The 19,002-nt window shown below is 51.6% G+C and overlaps 1 protein-coding gene and 1 pseudogene across 4 annotated transcripts in view; both read left to right on the top strand.

Annotated features, from left to right (window-relative positions):
• The window catches only part of FBH1 (F-box DNA helicase 1), a 35,926-nt gene extending 30,097 nt beyond the window's left edge, over positions 1 to 5,829 (top strand). For all 4 annotated transcript variants that reach the window (XM_090041511.1, XM_090041512.1, XM_090041513.1 and 1 more), the window contains 4 exons: positions 1,086 to 1,211; positions 1,769 to 1,875; positions 2,835 to 2,966; positions 4,436 to 5,829. In XM_090041511.1, the coding sequence (XP_089897637.1) occupies positions 1,086 to 1,211; positions 1,769 to 1,875; positions 2,835 to 2,966; positions 4,436 to 4,606 (536 nt within the window). In that variant the 3' untranslated portion in view covers positions 4,607 to 5,829. The remainder of the gene's footprint in view (positions 1 to 1,085; positions 1,212 to 1,768; positions 1,876 to 2,834; positions 2,967 to 4,435) is intronic.
• An 11,281-nt stretch (positions 5,830 to 17,110) lies between these two features.
• Positions 17,111 to 17,229, top strand: LOC149865427 (5S ribosomal RNA; annotated as a pseudogene).
• Positions 17,230 to 19,002: the final 1,773 nt, after the last annotated feature.

Here is a 19,002-nt window from a genome sequence, read left to right as displayed (position 1 = left end):
GCTTCCACCACTAGATTTCAGAGTGCTTTACTGATTTCACTTTGAAATCTTTAGTAAGATCAGTAAAGTGCTTTACAAAATGCAACTGGCTGTTGCAGCAGTGTCCCCACTTTACAAGTAGGCAAACTGAGATGCCAAGAAGGAAAGTGCCTCAGACTCACCCAGCACACTGCATGGCGAAACAAGGAACAGCTGCTTCAGAGCATTTCTTGTTGACATTCAGCCTTGGGTACCAGCCAGGTAGCTGGGCCTTCTGCTGACCTCAGACCCTTTTTAATGGGCTGTTGGACTGGGAGCTGTGATCTGGGCTTTGAGCAGAGCTGATTTGAACCAGCAGTGTGCCCTTGTTGCCAAGAAAGATAACAGCATCCTGGGCAGCACTAGTAAGAGTGTTGCCAGTAGATCGAGGGAAGTGATCCTTCCCCTCTTATTCAGCACTGGTGTGGCCACATCTGGAGTCCTGTGCCCAGTTTTGGCCTCCCCACTGCAGAAAGGATGTGTACAAATTGGAGAGAGTCCAGTGGAGGGCAATGGAAATGGTTTGGGGACTGGGGGACACGGCTGGTGAGGAGAGGCTGAGGGAACTGGGCTTATTTAATCTGGAGAAGAGAAGACTGAGGGGGGATTCAATAGCAGCCTGCAGGGGGGCTGTAAAGAGGATGGAGCTGGACTGTTCTCAGTGGGGGCAGATGACAGAGCAAGGAGCAATGGGCTCAAGTTGCAGCAAGAGAGGTTTAGGTTGGATATTAGGAAAAACTTCCTCATGAGGAGGGTGGTAAAGCACTGGGACAGGCTCTCCAGAGAGGTGGTGGAGTCTCCATCCTCAGAGGTTTTGAAGACCCAACTAAACAAAGGCTTGGCTGGGACAATGTAGTTGGGGCTGGTTGTGCTTTGAGCCGGGGGTTGGACTAGATGTGACCTGAAGTCCCTTCCAACCCTTGTCTGTGATTCGTATGGGCAGATGGAGAAGAAAACATAGAGCAAGGTAACCAAGTTACGATGCAGTAAGTTCCAGCTGTAGCAATGCTGACTGACTCATTGCTCTCCCTCTCTTTGTTTCTCTACTTGTGGTGTGTTGGTTCTAGATTACCTGATTGGCACTGTGCACCAAGCCAAGGGCCTGGAGTTCGATACAGTGCTGGTTGCAGATGATTTTGTGAAAGTCCCTTGTGCCAAACACAATCTCCAGAGGCTGCCTCAATTTAGTCCTGGTAAGGGAGAGCCTGTTCTTGTCTCTCAAGAAAAGCAATGCATGTCTCCTCCCTCCCGCCCCACCAGCAGCTACTACTCTTTGGGAACAGACTCTACAACAGACCTCAAGGTTGTCACTGGCCACACCTGGCTTTTTCTGACCATCAGCATGGTTATTCAGGTTAAACCCTGTCTATGGGAGACGACTTAAAACTTTTGAGAGCACATTCTCCACTTGGCACGTGTGCATCGTCCCCATGTTAAGCCACCAGGAATGACAGAAACAATTGCCCCAAGGAAAGGACATCTTCAACCTGTGTGACACTCTCATTGACATCACAGACAAGTCCCATCCTGGCTGCGTAACAACCCCATGGAAGGGGGCTATCTGACTGTCTTAGTCACAGAAATAGTCAGTCATGACACAGCTAAGGCTCATCCATTTAGATCTTTAGCTTCCTCCAAAAGCAGTTGATAGAACAAGCTGCAACATCAAAGAAATTGCAGCTTTAGTAAGCAGTTCCCTTAAATTACTTATATATTTACCCCCGTCTTCCTTTCTTTAATCCCTGCCTAGCTATATATGCTGAAGATGAATGGAACTTGCTCTACGTTGCGGTGACCCGGGCCAAAACGTGCCTGTTAATGACAAAGTCCCTAGAATATGTTTTGACTTTGGCTGGGGTAAGTTCAATTTGGTCTGGCAATGTGTCCTTAGCCCTTACAGGCCTGGGAAACCAGATTGAAGAGGAAAGGCTGAAAGAATTTGGATTCAGTTTGACGAAGAGAAGATGGAGTGGGGATAACAGCATTCAAATACGTGAAAGGCAATTATAGAGAGGATGGAGATGGGCTTTTCTCTGTGACCACAGAAGACAGGACTAGGAGCAATGGGCCTCAAGCTGCAGCAGAGCAGATTTAGGTTGGAGATGAGGAGGAACTTTCTGACCATGAGAGCATGCGAGCATTGGAAGAGGCTGCGTACAGACGTTGTGGGTAGACTTTTTCAAGAGCAGGTTGGACAGATGCTTATCTAGGATGGTGGAGTCGGGGATGATCCTGCCTTGAGTGAGGCACTAGATGATCTTGTGAGGTCCCTTCCAGCCCTGCTTTCCTCTGATTTTGTGACCTGTGGGTGCTGCAGCTTATAGCTGGGGAAGTGGGATATTAGTAAGTTGTCAACATAGGGTTACAGGAAAGTAGAGCTAAAATGCAGCTCCCGAAGTCAACTAGTCCAGCCCCTTACTCAAAGCAAGACCATTCCTGGATAACCTATCCTAAACAAGTGTCTGTCTACCGTACCCTTAACTTCAGGAACAAACCCTTGCGCATGGCTGCCCAAAACATTGCAAACCCCCTTTAACCTGGCACAGGTAAAGCAGGGGCACAAGGGTAGTGCTGTTATCTTGCCACTGCATGGATAGAAGTACTTTGTTAAAATACCCTTGAGAGAGCCAGGCTTCTGCACACCATCTCCTGGCTGCCCCTCAGTCTGTGTTAGTGCTTTCTCCAGCTCCTTCGTTTCCAGCGTCACTTTGTGGGTGGATGTATATTTTTTGCCCTCATGCCGCTGAGTCAGAGCTTTAAAAAAAATTGGTTTGGTGCCCCGAGCTCCCTGAATGCCGCCTCCTTCCTCTTCCCAGGAGTACTTGCTGCGGGCAGAACTCACCAGTGAGATTTTAAAGGATGGGCCTGTGAAGTGCTCAGTGCCACAATGCAGCAACAGCGTGCCTGCCGAATCCTTCCTCACCATGAAGAAACAGCCGTTAACTTACGTGAGTCTCTTTCCTTCTCTCCTTTCTGCTTTGTAAATCATGTTTGGGGACCTGGGTGCCAGATGGGCAGCCCTGGAGATCATCGAGTCATAGAGAAGTGGGGCCGGAAGGGATCTCCAGAAGTCACATCTAGTCCAACCCCTGCCTGAGGCAGGATCAGCCCTGTCCAAACCATCGTGGACAAATCCATCTTCTAAACTCTTCCTAAAACTACTTTCAACCCACACAAGACATCACACCTGAACCTGTTCAAGGTAAAGCAGGGGAACCACAGCAGTCAATGTCCCGCTTCTATAAAATGTTGTTAATATATGCTCAAGAGATCCCAGGTAGATGTCCCATCTCAGCCTTTTAGCTATGTATACCCCAGTGTGGACAGCTGCATATACCCCAGTAGGACATGAGTTTGGGTAGCCAGAGAACAGGCAGGTGCTGGGCTGTCTTCTCCCACTTCTGTGACTCAGTCTGCTCCAGGCAAACCACCCACTAAGCTTGGGAGGGATGTTTCAGTCTTTGTAACCTTTTCCGATTGCTCTGCCAAGACGGTAAGTGTTTTTGTCGGTGGCAGTTGTGGCTGCCTTCTGTCATGTAGACACCTGTCTCCTGGTACCACCTCATTTCACCAGTCATTCGGTGATGCACGGAGCAATCTTGGTCCCTGCTGAGCTCAGCTAGTGTTGAATGTGTGACGGGGGAGAGTTTATTGTCTCCAAAGCATCATCTTGGCGCTCCAGCGCTCACGCATTCTGGCTTTGGCTCCTGGCTCTTGTGTTTCCATGTTTTATTGTTTGGGTTATCCCGGCACCCAGGATCCCCAATTATGGACCAGCTCCCAGTTGTGCTAAGCACTGTACATCCTTAGGACATAAAAAGATGGTCTTTGCTCCCTAAAGTCATATAGTCTATTAGATGGTCAGAGTCATGGGAGCCCAAGGAAACAATGAGATGATACTGGGCTGCACGACTGGTGGCTCAGGGTTTTGGATGAGTCAGATCCTCACTTTGATTTTGGTGGGGAGCATGCCCCCAAACCAGATCCTAGCTGGGCCCCTGCTTCTACCTGCAAGATGCAAATCATTTGACTTCCTTCCCTTGCTGGGGGGAACATGCTCAGTAAGTGTGTTTGTGAGGTTTGCAGTTTGGGCATTCCTGACGCAGGAACCACGCAAGTGCAGAAGTAGGTACCAGTCCCTAGCACCTTTCTAGCCCTCCTTTTATCACAGATTGAAATCATGCTATTTTGGAGGGGGAGCTTTTAAACAGGGTTTCTTTGGCAAGATGTAGCTGACAGAACATGGCTCGCGTGGGCTACTTCAGCAGCAAGGAACCAGCTCCTGCTTCGGCCAGTGGAGGGGAGTTGCATGCACACGTTTGCCTAGTGCATAGGAGGAGGAAGGGACTCTGCACATCTCCAGTCCTGTCCCTTGTAACATTTCTTTGTGTCCTTTTTTCTTCCCTCTCCCACACAGAGCAATGGCACACAAGACCCAGGGGGCTTCCTGTGCCACTCGTGCATGCAGCAGCGTCTCGGCCCCTTCACACTGCTGACCGTTTCCCCCAGTGTCGTGCAGGCCATGGATGTTGCAATGGAAGCGATTGAGGTTCCCCGGCATATTGCTGTCCTGTACGAGCTGTTTTGACCCTGGTCAGGGCTGCTTGGAGAATACCCATAAGTTAGCCCGTCTGCCATCTTACCAATGTCACTGGAGATCCGGGCAGTGCTGTCTGTGGAGAAGCTCGTCCAGAGAGGGATCAGAAGCAAGGTGGGCACTATATGAATAAGACCCGAGTCACCCCTCTATTGTGGAGGGACCTGCTCCTTTCTTAAGGACGCCGGTAGCCGACGCATCCCAGGAGCCCCTGTGTTATGTCTCGCTGCAGCGGTTCTTCATCCCTTGCACAGCACAAGATGCACTTGGAATCAAACAGATCCCTTTCGTGAGCTTCATGTCCGAAACAGCCTGCCTGTGATTGTGGCAGGCTGCCATCAGTACAGGACATTCAGGGGCCTGCCTGGGGGTGATTGCCCAGGCTTTTTTCCCCACTACCTAAGCCCTGACTTGATGAATTCTGGGCATCAGGGAAAACCCAAGAAAATGCAAAGTGAAGGGGGGAAAAAAGTTGGAGGGGTTTTCATTACTAAGGAAAGCTGAATACATATTTTATAAGGCTCATCTCTCTTCTGTTTCTGGGCAGAGACCAGAGGAGTTGCACAGATAAATGCAGGGCTGTCAGACTTCAGAGGGGCTGGGGCCTGCAGGACCCCCAGCCACACGCAGCCATGCAACCCTGCCCCTGTTGCATCACATGGGCTGCTGACATGCCACAAGTCCCACAAGCCATGAGCTCCCCTGTAGCCACATTCCCCCCTCCAGCCCCATGTAGCAGGTAACTCCCACTGCACCACACCAGTGTGGATGCTCCAGGAGGTACCCAAATCCCCTGAGCCCTCCAGCCAAGGGCTTCCTCAGCGCTACAGCTCAGGCCTCCCCATCCTGCAGGCAGGGGAAGCTCAAGGAAGGAGCAGGTCCTGGAGGCTGCACATTAAGCTCTTGGGGGCTGCACAGTGGGACGGCTCTGGATGAACTTGCTCCATCAAGAATATCATGGTTAATATTTGGTGGCAGTTGTGTGGTGTTCCCTATTCCCGTGTTGGACAGGACACTACCCTGCCCCTGCCGTGCTCTCTGTTCCCTCCTGTCCTCTGGGTGATCCATCTCTCCAAACCAAATCAACTCCTCGAATTGGGCCCTGAGGTGAAGATGGCAGGGCAGACCTGGAGTGTTTTTAAGCTGTGAACAAACCTGTTGCAGTGACTGGTTTTTATTTTGTATTAAAAAGTGCATTTCTGCCAGAGGAAGCATGGTCTTGGATTTCTGTGTGCTTTGGTGCTGCTTCCATTAGAGACAATGCCACGGCGCGTGCCTGCTGCCATAACCCACGGCCGTCCAGCTGACTGGATCCACGGTGTGGAGCTTGTCGAAGTCGGGGCAGCGGTTTGTTGGCACAGCCGGCAAAGCTGCTGTATTGGCACAGGTCTGGAGCCCAGGGGTGAAGGCTGCCGCTGTTCACCCTCCCTTTTCCCTGCTGCTGGTTTTCACCAGTAGCAGCCAAAGACCCTAAATTCAGCATTGGGCAGTAGCGGAGGGGGGTGATAACCCCTGCAATTTCACCCCTCATCCAGTTGAACGGCTGTTTTCTAAATGCTGGTTTTTGCCCTTTGGAGAAGGGAGATGGGGAAGTCCCTCTAAGGAACACACCAGACTTTGTCCCTGAATTGCCAGAACATCAAAGCATCTGACAGTATTTATGACAGTGATTTTTGAATGTGGTCTCTGCATCAAAGGAATTTATTTCCCTTTGGCAGCAGCCCATAATAGCACCTCATGCCCATGGCAGGTGTCTTTAATCTCAAATGACATTTCCTGTACATAAGTGTAATGTAATTCAGATAAATCCCTCAATAATCCGTGGTTGGATTAACACATTCAAAGAGTAGTCATCAGTGGCTCAGTATCTAAGTGGAAGGAGGTATCAAATGGGGTTCCCTAGGGGTCTGTCCTGGGTCCGGTATTGTTTGGCAGTTTCATTAATGAGTTTGGACGATGGTATTGAGCTTAGCAAATTTGTGGATGACATCGAGTTGGGTAGAGTTGCAGTCTGAAAAGTGGAGCAAGGATCCAGAATGACCTGGATAGTTTAGAGATCTGCTCCCCATCTCTCCCCTTCCAAAAAAAGGCAAAATTCAGCAAGCACAAGTGCCAAATCCTGCACTTGGACCAGAATAACTGCATGCAGAATAAATCCAGACTGGGGAATGAGTTCCCAGTACAGGGAAGGGCTGGGGGGTTACAGTGGACCATAATTGAAGAGGATCATAGACAATGAGGGTTGTCAGGGACCTCAGGAGGTCACATCTAGTCCAACCCGTGCTCCAAGCAGGACCACCTCCAGCTACATCATCCCAGCCAAGGCTTTGTCAAGCTGGACCTTTAAAAACCTCCAAGGATGGAGATGCCACCACCTCTCCAGGTAACCTGTTCCAGTGCTTCACCACCCTCCTAGTGAGAGAGGTTTTTTCCCTAATATTCAACCTCAACTTCTCTTGCTGCAACCTGAACCCATTGCTCCTTGTCCTGTCGTCTGCCCCCACTGATAGCAGTCCAGCTCCATCCTCTTTGCAGCCCCCCTGCAGGGAGGTGAAGGCTGCTATTCGATCCCCCCTTGGTCTTCTCTTCCGCAGGCTAAATAAAACCAGTTGCCTCAGCCTCTCCTCAAATGAATGTGAGCCAACGATGTGTTCTGGTTGCAAAAAAAGCCCATAGCATCCTGGGTTGTATTTAGAGGAGGGTCGCTTGCAGATCAAGGGAGGCGACTCTTCTGCTCTGTTCAGCACCGGTGAGGCCTCCCCTGGAGTCCTGTGCCCAGTTTCGGGCCCCCCATTTCAAGAAGGATGTGGGTCCCCTGCCCTTCATCAAAGGTCAAATCCAAATGCGAGTGACTGCATTGTGCCACTTAAAATCCCCATGTGGCTTTCGTGGTCCAAGATAATCTGTCCCATGTGAGTCTATAGGGCAGCACGGTAGTGCTGGGTGTTAATCTAACCGCTGTTACTTCCTGTGGTAGGATGCTGCCACGGGATGATGAGTTTGCTGTGTGCAGCTCTTACGCTATTTGGCTGCCTCTGCCGAGGGCTTGAGATCCTTCAGAAGGAAAGGTCCCACGTGAATTGTACAGAGGTAGCCACTTGAGAGACTTGGTTTTCAGTACAGGTGAGCTGTGAGGACTGACCTAGCCCTGTCCTGGAGTACTATAAGCCTGCATTTAATTTCTAAATGAGCTTAAAAGAAAGAACTGGGGCTCAAACTGCAGTGTAGAGAGAGAGACGGTCGCTAGATGGCAGCAGGAGATGACAAACATTACAGAGCGAATGCGCACCTTTGTAGGTTGGCAAGTAGGTGGGAGAGTCCTGAAATAATATGAGAGAGAGGATTTTTTTGGCAATACCTTCTATTGGACCAACGATATAGTTGGAGGTGATGCTGGACATGTTTCTGGGCACAGTTTTTCAGGGGCTCCTTGCCTGTTTTTGCTGAAAGCATTTAAATGATCCCCCTTTACCCCCAGGTGGAAGTACGAGAGCTCCCTGTGTTTGACTTTGAGCAATGTCTTATGACGGGGAGAGAGAGACCTGGTAGACTCTGGGCTGTATTTCTGAGCCGGGCAGAAATGATGTCCATTGGAGAGTTAGCTGCTTGATTTTCCTGAACCTTTCACTTCCAAGGGCCCAGCTCCCTCATCAGCAGTCCTGGGCGGTTGGAGAAGCAGTGCCCAGCTGCCCAGACCTCAGCCGTCCTGCAGAGCTGTTTGCAGGGGCTTTGAATGGCCCAGGATACTTCACGAACCCTTAGCATTGTCGGGAGGATTGGGGGGAAGGAACCAAACCCCACAAAGTATGCAGGTTGTACTGTACTACATCGATGGGGACACCGGTGGACTTTTAAAGTCCGCAAACTGAAGCAAGGGAGCGGCGGCCAATTCAGCCTGCATTTGTCCACATGCCACCCTTTGCGGCGCACTCCTACATTCAGCACTTAGGAGATTTGGAAAACAAACTCTTTGGAAATCATCTATACTTGCATATATACTTTTACCTCGTAGCATCTGTTCTCTGCCCCCACGGGTGACAGGCCGATTTGTTATGCCCAGAGAAATGTGAGCGTAAGCCTACCAAAGGGACCTTGAAGCCTTCTTGATCAGGGAGACTGCTAGAGATAAAGTTACTAATTACCTAAAGAGAAAACAAGGATGAGCGCATGGGTCACAGGTTAATGAGTCTCCCCAAGAGCAATGCCAGGCAAACCGCTGCCCCTCAGCCAACTTCACGGACCCAGTGAACCTACCCAGACATACGAAAGAAGGAGTGATGGAAAGAGGCCCCACAGTCACTAGGGTTCCCCTCCAGCCAGAGCATCCTTCTCGGATAGATGGCAAATTTGGCCAGAGCCAGGAGGAGATTGACCAGGAGGTCCCAGGACTTGGTGGGGCCATGGATGGGGAGTGCATAAAAGGAGAGGTGCAGGGCAAAGTGCAGCCTAAATCCGCCAGGGTCAAATCATGCCTGACCAACCTGATTGCCTTCTATGATGAGGTGACTGGATCTGTGGATGCAGGGAGATGGGTGGATGTGGTGTACCTTGACTTTAGCAAGGCTTTTGTTACAGTCTCCCACAGCATTCTCACAGTCCAGCTAAGGAAGTATGGGCTGGATGGATGGACTGTAAGGTGGATAGAAAACTGGCTGGAGCATCAAGCTCAGAGGATAGAAATCAATGGCTCGATGTCTAGTTGACAGCCGGTATCACGTGGAGCACCCAGGGGTTGGTCCTGGGGCTGGTTTTGTTCAATATCTTCATCACTGACCTGGAAGATGGGATGGAGTGCACCCTCAGCAAGTTTGCAGATGACACCAAGCGGCGGTGGGGGGGTTGTAGATACACTGAAGGGTAGGGCCAGGATTCGGAGAGTGCATCTACATGTGGCCATATGGCAATGATGTTATGGTGCCATGCTTTGTTACTTCCTTTAGGAATGACTAAAGCACGGTACAATATGGGTGGGTACCGTGCCGTGTGCACAGCACATGCTTAGCTTTCGCCAGCATGTCGCTGTTGGAGTGCACTGTACCTGGGGAGTGTGCCGCTATGGCAACATAGCTGGTGATCACGTGTAATCACGTGATTTCTGTGTCGCTGTAACATGCTGTATGGCGACATAACATGTCACTATGTCACTGTATGGCAATTTTATAGATGCGCCCAGGGAGGCCTAAAGAAATTAGAGGATTGAACCAAAAGGAATCTCATGAGGTTCAACAAGGACAAGTGCAAAGTCCTGCACTTAGGACAGAGCAATCCCATGCACCAATGCAGGCTGGGGTTGATAGGCTGGGCAGCAGCTCTGCAGAAAAGACCTGGGGGTTACAGCAGACAGTAAGTTAGATATGAGCCAGTGGTGTGCCCTTGTTGCAAGAAGGCTACCGGCATCCTGGGCTGCATTGGTAGGAGCATTGCCAGCAAGTGAAGGGCAGTGATTCTTCCCCTCTATTTGGCACTGGTGATGTCATATCTGGCGTTCCGGGTCCAGTTTTGGGCCCTGTACTACAGACACTGTGGACAAACTGGAGAGAGTTCAGCGGAGGGCAGTGAAAATGGTTAGGGGGGCTGGAGGACACGACTTGTGAGGAGAGGCTGAGGGAACTGGTCTTATTTAATCTGGAGAAGAATGAGTGGAGATTTAATAGCATCCTTCAACTCCCTGCAGGGGGGTTGCAAAGAGGATGGAGCTGGACAAAGAGAGGGAGCAGACAACAGAGCAAGGATCAATGGGCTCAAGTTGCAGCAAGGGAAGTTTAGGTTGGATATTAAGAAAAACTTTCTTACAAGGAGGGTAATAAAACACTGAGACAGGTTACCCAGAGAGGTGATGCAGTCTCCATCCTTGGAGGTTTAGCTAGACAAACCCCTGCCTGGGATGATGTAGTTGGGGCTGGTCCTGCTTTGAGCACGGGGTTGGACTAATGTGCCCTCCTGAGGTCCCTTCAACCCACATTTTCTGTGATTCTATGTATCCAGCTCAGGAAGGGGACAGCCCTGGGTCCAGCACATATACTACATATTCAGTGTAAAGCATCACAGAAGCCAACCACGAAGATAATCCACATTAAATGGGGAGCATCTTTGTGGCTGGTTTGTCATTTTTATCATGCCATAAATTGGCTGAACATTGGCAGGTTGCAGTTTATTGCACGATTAATCTATGAATTGCGCCATAAATATAACATCTACCCGTGCTCTTAGACACATAAGTGTCACTTATAACCAAATAACTTAATGTGATCTTGGCCTTTAGTGCTTGCTTAAAAAAAAAAATCTTCCTGTGTTGACCCTCTATGGTAGGGGTGGTAATAAAGAGGGAATAAGAACTGTGCCTATTGTGCATGGGATGTACAAATATATTTTTAAAAGCAATGTACTTGTCTTGGTTCTCTGTAACATAGCAGCAATTTGAAATGAAATGTCTACTGCCAGAAAGGGAGGTCATTTCAACCACGGTGTGGAATGGACACACAATGAGACTGACCTTTTAGCAGCTGTTCCCCTGAAGTATAAAGGGCAGTGTTGCATTTTGTTTCACTGCCAGGATTTGTGAAGTTGCCCCCGTGTGATTCATCTGTCACTCTCATTTGCTTCTCTGTCACCGTGTTGCTCTTAGGCTTTGTGATTGCCAAGCAGGGGAATCCCTGTTTTACTATGCGTGGTTGAGTTAATTCAAATCTGAAACAGAAATACAACTAGCAACACAGCTGGGAGTGTATTCAGAAGGCATCCCGTTCCCTCCTGGGGAATACGGATTCTGGTCCTTTCATCCACGCTCTCTGCAGCTGCGGTGCTGAGCTCATGGGGAACTGTTACAAAGGCTGTATGGCAAGGGGGGCTGTTTGCATGACTTGTGGTCTGAGGGTATGTTCATATGTGCCTCCCCATGTCCCAGGGCTTACATATCATTCTGTACCATGTTTCTGATAGCAGGCAGCATGTCAGTCCTTGCAGGGGGTAGACTGTCCCCTCCCCAAGGGATGATGCTGGAGCAATTAGTAATACATATAAATGCAAGTTGGAGTGGTGTCAGCGTGAGCTGGGCAGAGACATGCCTAAAAGGGGTATGTTACGTGAGTCATGCCAACCAACGGCCAAAGAAGACTTGGAATGATACCCACCCCCCTGTACATGTGTGCACATGAGCATACCCACACATACGCACACCCCTTCCCCGTCCATCACCTATTTCAGCGACCGCCCTGCAAAATAACCAGAGGAGCTGATGCGAGGTTCTGCATCTGCATGGCACCATCCTCGCTGGGTATGGAAAGCTGTTTGGATCCTTTTACTGACACCATCTTATTTATTCCTCCTCCTACAAAATCAGGTCCCTGTAGCTCGCTTGAGTCCTGCCAAGCACAACTCTTCCAGGTGGGGGGTGCCACTATGGGGTGTGCCCTAGAAGGCCAACCACACAGTGCACAGTCCCTGCCTGGCTGAATTTGGATGCCCCAGTCTATCCCATGCTTGCCTATGTTTGTAGGGGTCTGGACTTAAAAGGCCCAGGCGTTCCCCTCCAGTCCTGTGTGCGTCCGGCACCCTGAGCCTGGCCATGTCTATCAACAGGAGACAGATCCCAACCTCTTCAAAAGTAGGCACATAAAATTAGCCACCTAACTCCTAAACAAGAGGCCTAGTCTTGCGCAGGGTTGCCCTTCAAGCTGGCATCCTTGGGACCTTGACGCTCAGAACAAGGCTGCTCACACAGCTGGGTAAAACAGGAAAATGAAGCTTACTCACATGAACCCCCTGGCCTGGCACTGAAAGCTGGCTGGGCTGAGCCCCACTCCAGGGCAGCACGCCATGGGCTCATGGTGGTGCTGGGATTAAAAGCTCCATAGCACTTCCCATAGAAGAGCTGGACATTGCTGCAGGACCCTTGGCCTTAAAGCCTGTCTGCCATACAGCCTGCCCAGCTCAGTATCCACCAAGGCTGGCCAGTGTCTAGATGACAACGTGCTTTGGGAGGCGCTGCCATCTACCTGCCTGCGCCAAGGCAGAGGGCAGGAAGTGTTGAAAGCGAAAGCGCTTATCAGCACTTCTGCAGAGAGTATTGAGCTAAATGCAAGTTGCTGGATCTGCGAGGGTAGTAGAGGGGTAGCCAGGGAGGGCTTCTAGGACTTGGCTTCTTACTGTTTGAAGAGCTAGGGCGGGCAAACACTCTAGATGGGGCATTGCTGGTTGGCAGCTAGACCCTGGACTGGTACGAGGCACGATGCCCATGGCACTGAGCTGTGGATGCTGGAATGGGGCCCACGGGGCCAAGTGTGAGGAGTGCCACGGAAAAGTGCATTCCTGTGTCAATGGAGGCCTTATCTTGTTTTCTAATAACTCAGGTGCTCAGGCTGCCAGACACTCCCCACTACCTGTCAGCATGACTCACGCACCATTTACCTTCCCAGTGACCTCAGGAAGAGCTGTAGGAGTGCATATCTGGGCTGGGAAGCCGTCGCAGGCTTGAGGCAGCTTTATGAGCATTCACACATGCCTCCGCATCATCCTTGGCAAAAATGGAGTTTCTCTTGGGTCAGAAGCAGGATTTCTGGGCAAGCTCTCGGTGGTCTCATGAAAACAGCCCTGTGCTTATGCCTGCATTCTGGGCCGCTTCCCCCACCACATGTGGTTGGACACCTACCAGGAGTTGGTGTAGTCCCAGGGTTTTATTTTTGTATGAAATAGTTCCCACGATTCCTCCTGCTTTTACCCACACTTGTATTTTCCGGAGCTGGCAGCTCTGTCAAAAGTCACTGGGAAATGTTGGCAAGCCTAGTGGGCTTGCAGGGACAGATCGAAAGTCACAGAACAACAAAATGGGATGAGGCTTTTGAAAAGTGGTGCGCAAAGGGTGTGGCATATAGCACAACACATATTTTTCTCCAGTTAAAAAGGAACTAGATGCTTTACTGATATTCAGGGGGTGGCACTACATTATTTAGCTTAAGATCAAAGCAAAAGCACGTGCGCTAATTTGCTAGATTATACATGGTGTTTAAAAAAACACAACTAGGCAAAATATAGGCAAAATAGCCAAAAGATAGCGTGTAATTTGTCCTGTAGTTAAGTGTGGTCAGATTCATAAAACAAAATCGAACCTTCTGAGCATCTTGACAGTGTCTCCAATGCATCACTGTTGGTCATTTCTGCACCTGAGTTACTAGTACCATGCATGAGTTAAGCTTTATAGCTAAAGTAAAACCAGTCAGCAGGGCTGTGAAATGAGAGAGGAGACATCAGGAATGGCTAACAGACAGCAACATTGAAGAGGAAAGGATGGTTTGAATAGTGCAACATCAGGGCTATTAAAAAGGATAGAGGGTTATTCACATATGTGGAGTGGAGACAGATTAGCAGGAACCAGGGAGATGACAATGAGCCATGAAGTCCACTGACTCCCTCAGCACTGCCTGAATAGAAATGCCACTGCCCTCCCCACAGGCAGTTAGTTTTAATATTTTGGTGGAACGGGAATCAAAGGTGGCGGGGGTGGAGGTTGAAACTGAACCCAGGCTACACCTAGCTCATTTCTTCCAGCAGCTGTCCAGGTTTCTCTGGCTACCGTGGGATAGCAGGGATGGTAGAACTGCAAGATGCTGCTATCCTAGAAATGTGTGCAAACCCATGGCTGCCACATCTTGTTGGTACTGGTTAGGAGCCAGCCAGGCTTTTGGGTTTTTATATTGGAGGCATGCATTGCTATCAAGAAAAAATTGTCCCTCTGGACCCTAATTAAGGAAACGTGCAAGCAATTTATTGTTGAACTGGAACAGCTGAGATTCACAAATTATATGATGGCTAATGAGATGCACTGTGCCTACATTGTCCACATTGGCCAGCTTGGAGTTCATCACCAGAAAGGGATATTTCTGCTGCAGGACCTGGCTGTTCTCCAGGGAAGGTGTGCCAGTATTGACATAGGCTAATCTGGAAGGGTTTATGGCACCAGGATGCATAGAAACTCTGGACTTTTTCCTGCAATGAGGAATGCAACTTCTGTTGATGGTGTGTCCCTTCCTTCACTCATTCTGGAAAACCCAGCTCATCCTCTGTTTCCCAAGCTTAAGAAAGCTTTTTGCTGGACCCTTGGATTTCATAGATTTCATAGACATTAGGGCTGGAAGGGACCTCGGGACATCATCAAGTCCAGCCCCCTGCCCAAAGGGCAGGAAGTCAGCTGGGGTCATAGGATCCCAGCAAGATAAGCATCCAATTTACTCTCGAAGGTGTTCAATGTAGGTGGTTGAACCACCTCCGCTGGCAGACTGTTCCAGACCTTGGGGGCTCGGACAGGAAAGAAATTCTTCCTTATGTCCAGCCTGAAACGGTCTTGCAGGAGTTTGTGACCGTTCGACCTCATCACTCCTCGGGGCGCTCTGGTGAACAGACGTTCCCCCAGATCCTGGTGGTCACCCCGATAAACTCATAGGTGGCCACCAGATCACCCCTGAGCCTGCGCTTTTCCAGGCTAAAGAGTCCCATGGCTCTCAGCCTGTCGTCGTAAGATCTGTTTTCCTGACCTCTGATCATGCGCGTGGCTCTCCTCTGCACTCTCTCAAGCTTCTCCACATCCTTGTTGAATTGTGGAGCCCAAAACTGGACGCAGTACTCCAGCTGCGGCCTCACCAAGGCCGAGTACAAGGGGAGAATGACGTCCCGGGATTTGCTCGAGAAGCATCTATGGATGCAAGCCAGCGTTTTGGTCGCTTTACTAGCCGCAGCATCGCATTGGAGGCTCATGTTCATCTTGTGGTCAATGATGACCCCCAAGTCTCTTTCTTCTGTAGTGCTAACCAACGTAGCACTGCCGAGCCTATCAGGATGCTGCAGGTTTTTCCTCCCAAGGTGGAGAACCTTGCATTTTTCGGTGTTAAACACCATCAGGTTCTCGTCCGCCCATTTGCTGAGCTTGTCCAGGTCAGCCTGGATCACCCGCCTGTCCTCTGGCGTGGATGCTTTGCCCCAAAGTTTGGTGTCATCGGCGAACTTGGCCAGTCCACTCCTGACTCCAGCGTCCACATCGTTAATGAAGATGTTGAACAGTATGGGTCCCAGGACAGAGCCTTGAGGGACCCCACGGGTTACAGGGCACCACGATGAGTGACTGCCATTGATTACAACCCTTGCCAGGATCGGGCCCCGGGTTGAGAAGGCAGAGGGCACTGTTCTGCCCCGGAGGTTTCTCTCGCCGACCTCCTGAAACCGAAGATGGGCATTTGAGGTCCCAAAAACGTGTCCCTGAAAATCTCCGCGGACATTTCCTAGAAGTTTTGAGTCGATGGCACCCGGCCCCGCCACCGGGGCGAACCACCAAAAGCGTCCGGCCTCCAGGATCGAAGGGCCGGACGCTGCGTTCAAAAACGACCTCATACGGACTTCCAGGCCGTGCCGGGGGGCCAGGTCAACCGGCTGCCACGCGGCGCAGCGAAATTTTTCTAAGTCCCGCGTCCGACATCAGGTCATAGTTTCATAGTCAACCCGGTTCTAGCTCCGGGGTCCCGGAGGTAGCAATGCAGCCCGCAGGACCTCCGCACGGGTTACCGGGGCAAAGCCGGAATAGTGGCCGGCCTCCTGGAAGTCCCACTCGGCCTCGATCCGGGATCGGGCCTGCCGCGGAGTTCCGGGTTGACATACGCTCTCGGAGGGCTGCCCGGGCCCCTGCCGCCTCGTGCCGGGCCAGCCGCCCCTTCCCGGGGTCGCTGGGCACCGACCGCAGGGCCCCGCACCAGTGCCCGGGCCCGCCAAGGCGCTCCCGGCCTGCCCGGCTTCGGGGCAGGTCAGCGGGACGAGGCCAGAATTTTGCCCGGGCTCCTGGAACTCCCGCCCAGCCCGGCCTCGCCAGGATCGGGCCCCGGTTTGAGAAGGAAGAGGGCACCGTTGTGCCCCGGAGGTTTCTCTGACCGACCTCCTGGAACCAAAGATGGGCATTTGAGGTCCCAAAAACGTGTCCCTGAAAATATCCGCGGACATTTCCTAGAAATTTTGAGTTGGTGGCACCCGGCCCCGCCACCGGGGCGAACCACCAAAAGTGTCCACCCTCCTGGATCGAAGGGTTGGACGCTGCGTTCAAAAACGACCTCATAGGGACTTCCAGGCGGAGGTCCAGCGCAATGTCAACCCAATGCATTCCTATGGGGATTTTCAGGCGCAATGTCAACCCCCATGTATTCCTATGGGGTTTTTCGGTCCCCAGGTCAACCCCAGGTATTCCTATGGGAACTAGCAGGCGCAGTGTCAACCCCCATGTATTCCTATGGGGAATCTCGGTCCTCAGGTCAACCCCATGTATTCCTATGGGGAATCTCGGTCCCCAGGTCAACCCCATGTATTCCTATGGGAACTTGCAGGCGCAATGCCAACCCCATGTATTCCTATGGGGAATCTCGGTCCCCAGGTCAACCCCATGTATTCCTATGGCAGGGGGTTCTGGCGCACTGTCATGCAACCCCAGGCAAGCCTCCTGCCCCGCCCGCCTTCCCTTCTCCACCCACCTATAGCCAGACCGGACTGATTGCACCTGATCCCGTCCAATCTCGGAAGCTAAGCAGTCCCGGGCCCGGCTAGTACCTGGATGGGAGACTGCCTGGGAATTCTGGGTGTCGTAGGCCACCTGCCCCTTTTGTGCCCGAGCGGGCTGGGGGCTGGCCCTGCGCTTGCCTGAGCCTGGGAAGCGGGCTCTGGCCCCGCACGGATAGCCCCCCAGGCTCCCGGGGTAAATGCTGCAACCAATCTCGGAAGCTAAGCAGTCCCGGGCCCGGCTAGTACCTGGATGGGAGACTGCCTGGGAATTCTGGGTGTTGTAGGCCACCTGCCCCTTTTGTGCCCGAGCGGGCTGGGGGCTGGCCCTGCGCTTGCCTGAGCCTGGGAAGCGGGCTCTGGCCCCGCATGGATAGCCCCCCAGGCTCCCGGGGTAAATGCTGCAACCGGCGCCTGGAGCCGGGGGAAGCAGGCTCCCAGCCCACCCGCCAAGCCTCCGGCCTGCGCCCAGGCCTGGGGGCCTCCAGGAAGGGCCTGCCCCGCTTGGCGGAGCTGCCCCAGTCTCCCCGGGGCGGCAGGACCCAGCAGGAGCCTGCCTCCAGGCTCCTGGTGTTATTGCTGCAACGGATACGCGGAGTTGGTGGAGCAGGCTCCGAGCCAACCCGGCAAGCCTCCAGCCTGCGCCCAGGCCTGGGGGGCCTCCGGGAAGGGCCTGCCCCGCTCGGCGAAGCTGCCCCAGCCTCCCCGGGGCAGCAGGGCCTGCCCCAGCCTCCCCCAGGCTCCTAATGTTATTGCTGCAACGGATGGGTGCAGTCGGAGGAGCAGACTCCCAGCCCACCCGCCAAGCTTCAGGGCAGGTCAGTGGGACGAGGCTGGAATTTTGCCCGGGCTCCTGGAACTCCCGCCCGGCCTGGCCTCGCTGTTTCACTATATCCCAATTAGCTGCAGACTGACAGTGGAATACGTTTTTGGAAGAACAACAGGTAGATAAAGGAAGTTGCATGTTTAAGGAATACCCGTGGGTATCCCTCCTCTTGGAGCTGTTCACTATGTGCTGCTCAACGTTCTCTGAGCATGAAGGAGAGCCATGAGAATGGATGGGAGAAGGTAGACCGACTAAACCTGCTGAATGTTTTGAACCAGCAGAGAGGGAGAGCTCTGTGGAATGATGCAACTAAATTGGCACAATCAGGACTGTGCTGTGGTCCTATTCTGAGACCAACAACTACCTGTGGACAGCGTACGTGCTTACGTATAAAGCTCTACTCATAATTACAACCATGCGGATGTTGATCTATATGGGACATAATGCAAAGCTCTTATCCTGCGGATGTGAGGATTTGAACACAGCACTAAATTTGGATCTTTTTAGGCCCCTGACACATCTGCAAGTCAAGGTACCACAGAATCTGATGTGTGATGCCTACAATCGCACTTCCTGCCATGACACACTTGCACTTGTGATCCTGGGCTTCCCCTGCACCAGCAAGTAGCAGTCTGGGAGCCCTGTCACCTGGTGGCTGGGGTCAGCCGACAGCAGGGATCAGCTGATGGGGCTCCCAGCCATGGGGGTGCATGGTGCCTGACTGCACGTTCAATTAATGGCATAATAGGATCCAGCCACAAAGTTACTACACATTTTTTGTTGAATAACTTTGTGGCTTGTTCTTTTTTTAATCATATCGTTAACTGCATATGGCTGGGTAACAACTCAAGACAAGGCTAACTGGTTACTCACATCATAAATGTAGCATGTGGCAGGGGCCTTAGAGTGCATGGTCAATGAATCCATGCAGTGAAGGTGAGCCTTTTCCTGACTTCTTTGAGATGCTGAATGATGAATGAACACCCACATTTCCAATGCACGGCAAATGCAACTAATGCAAAAGCTGTGGAGCAGTGAA

The sequence above is a fragment of the Crocodylus siamensis genome, chromosome 4, assembly GCF_052110815.1.
Source record: "Crocodylus siamensis isolate JL-2025a chromosome 4, ASM5211081v1, whole genome shotgun sequence".
Classification (NCBI taxonomy): Eukaryota; Metazoa; Chordata; order Crocodylia; family Crocodylidae; genus Crocodylus; species Crocodylus siamensis.
Note: the sequence above shows the minus strand (reverse complement) of the source record. Positions and strands in the feature narration are given on the sequence as shown.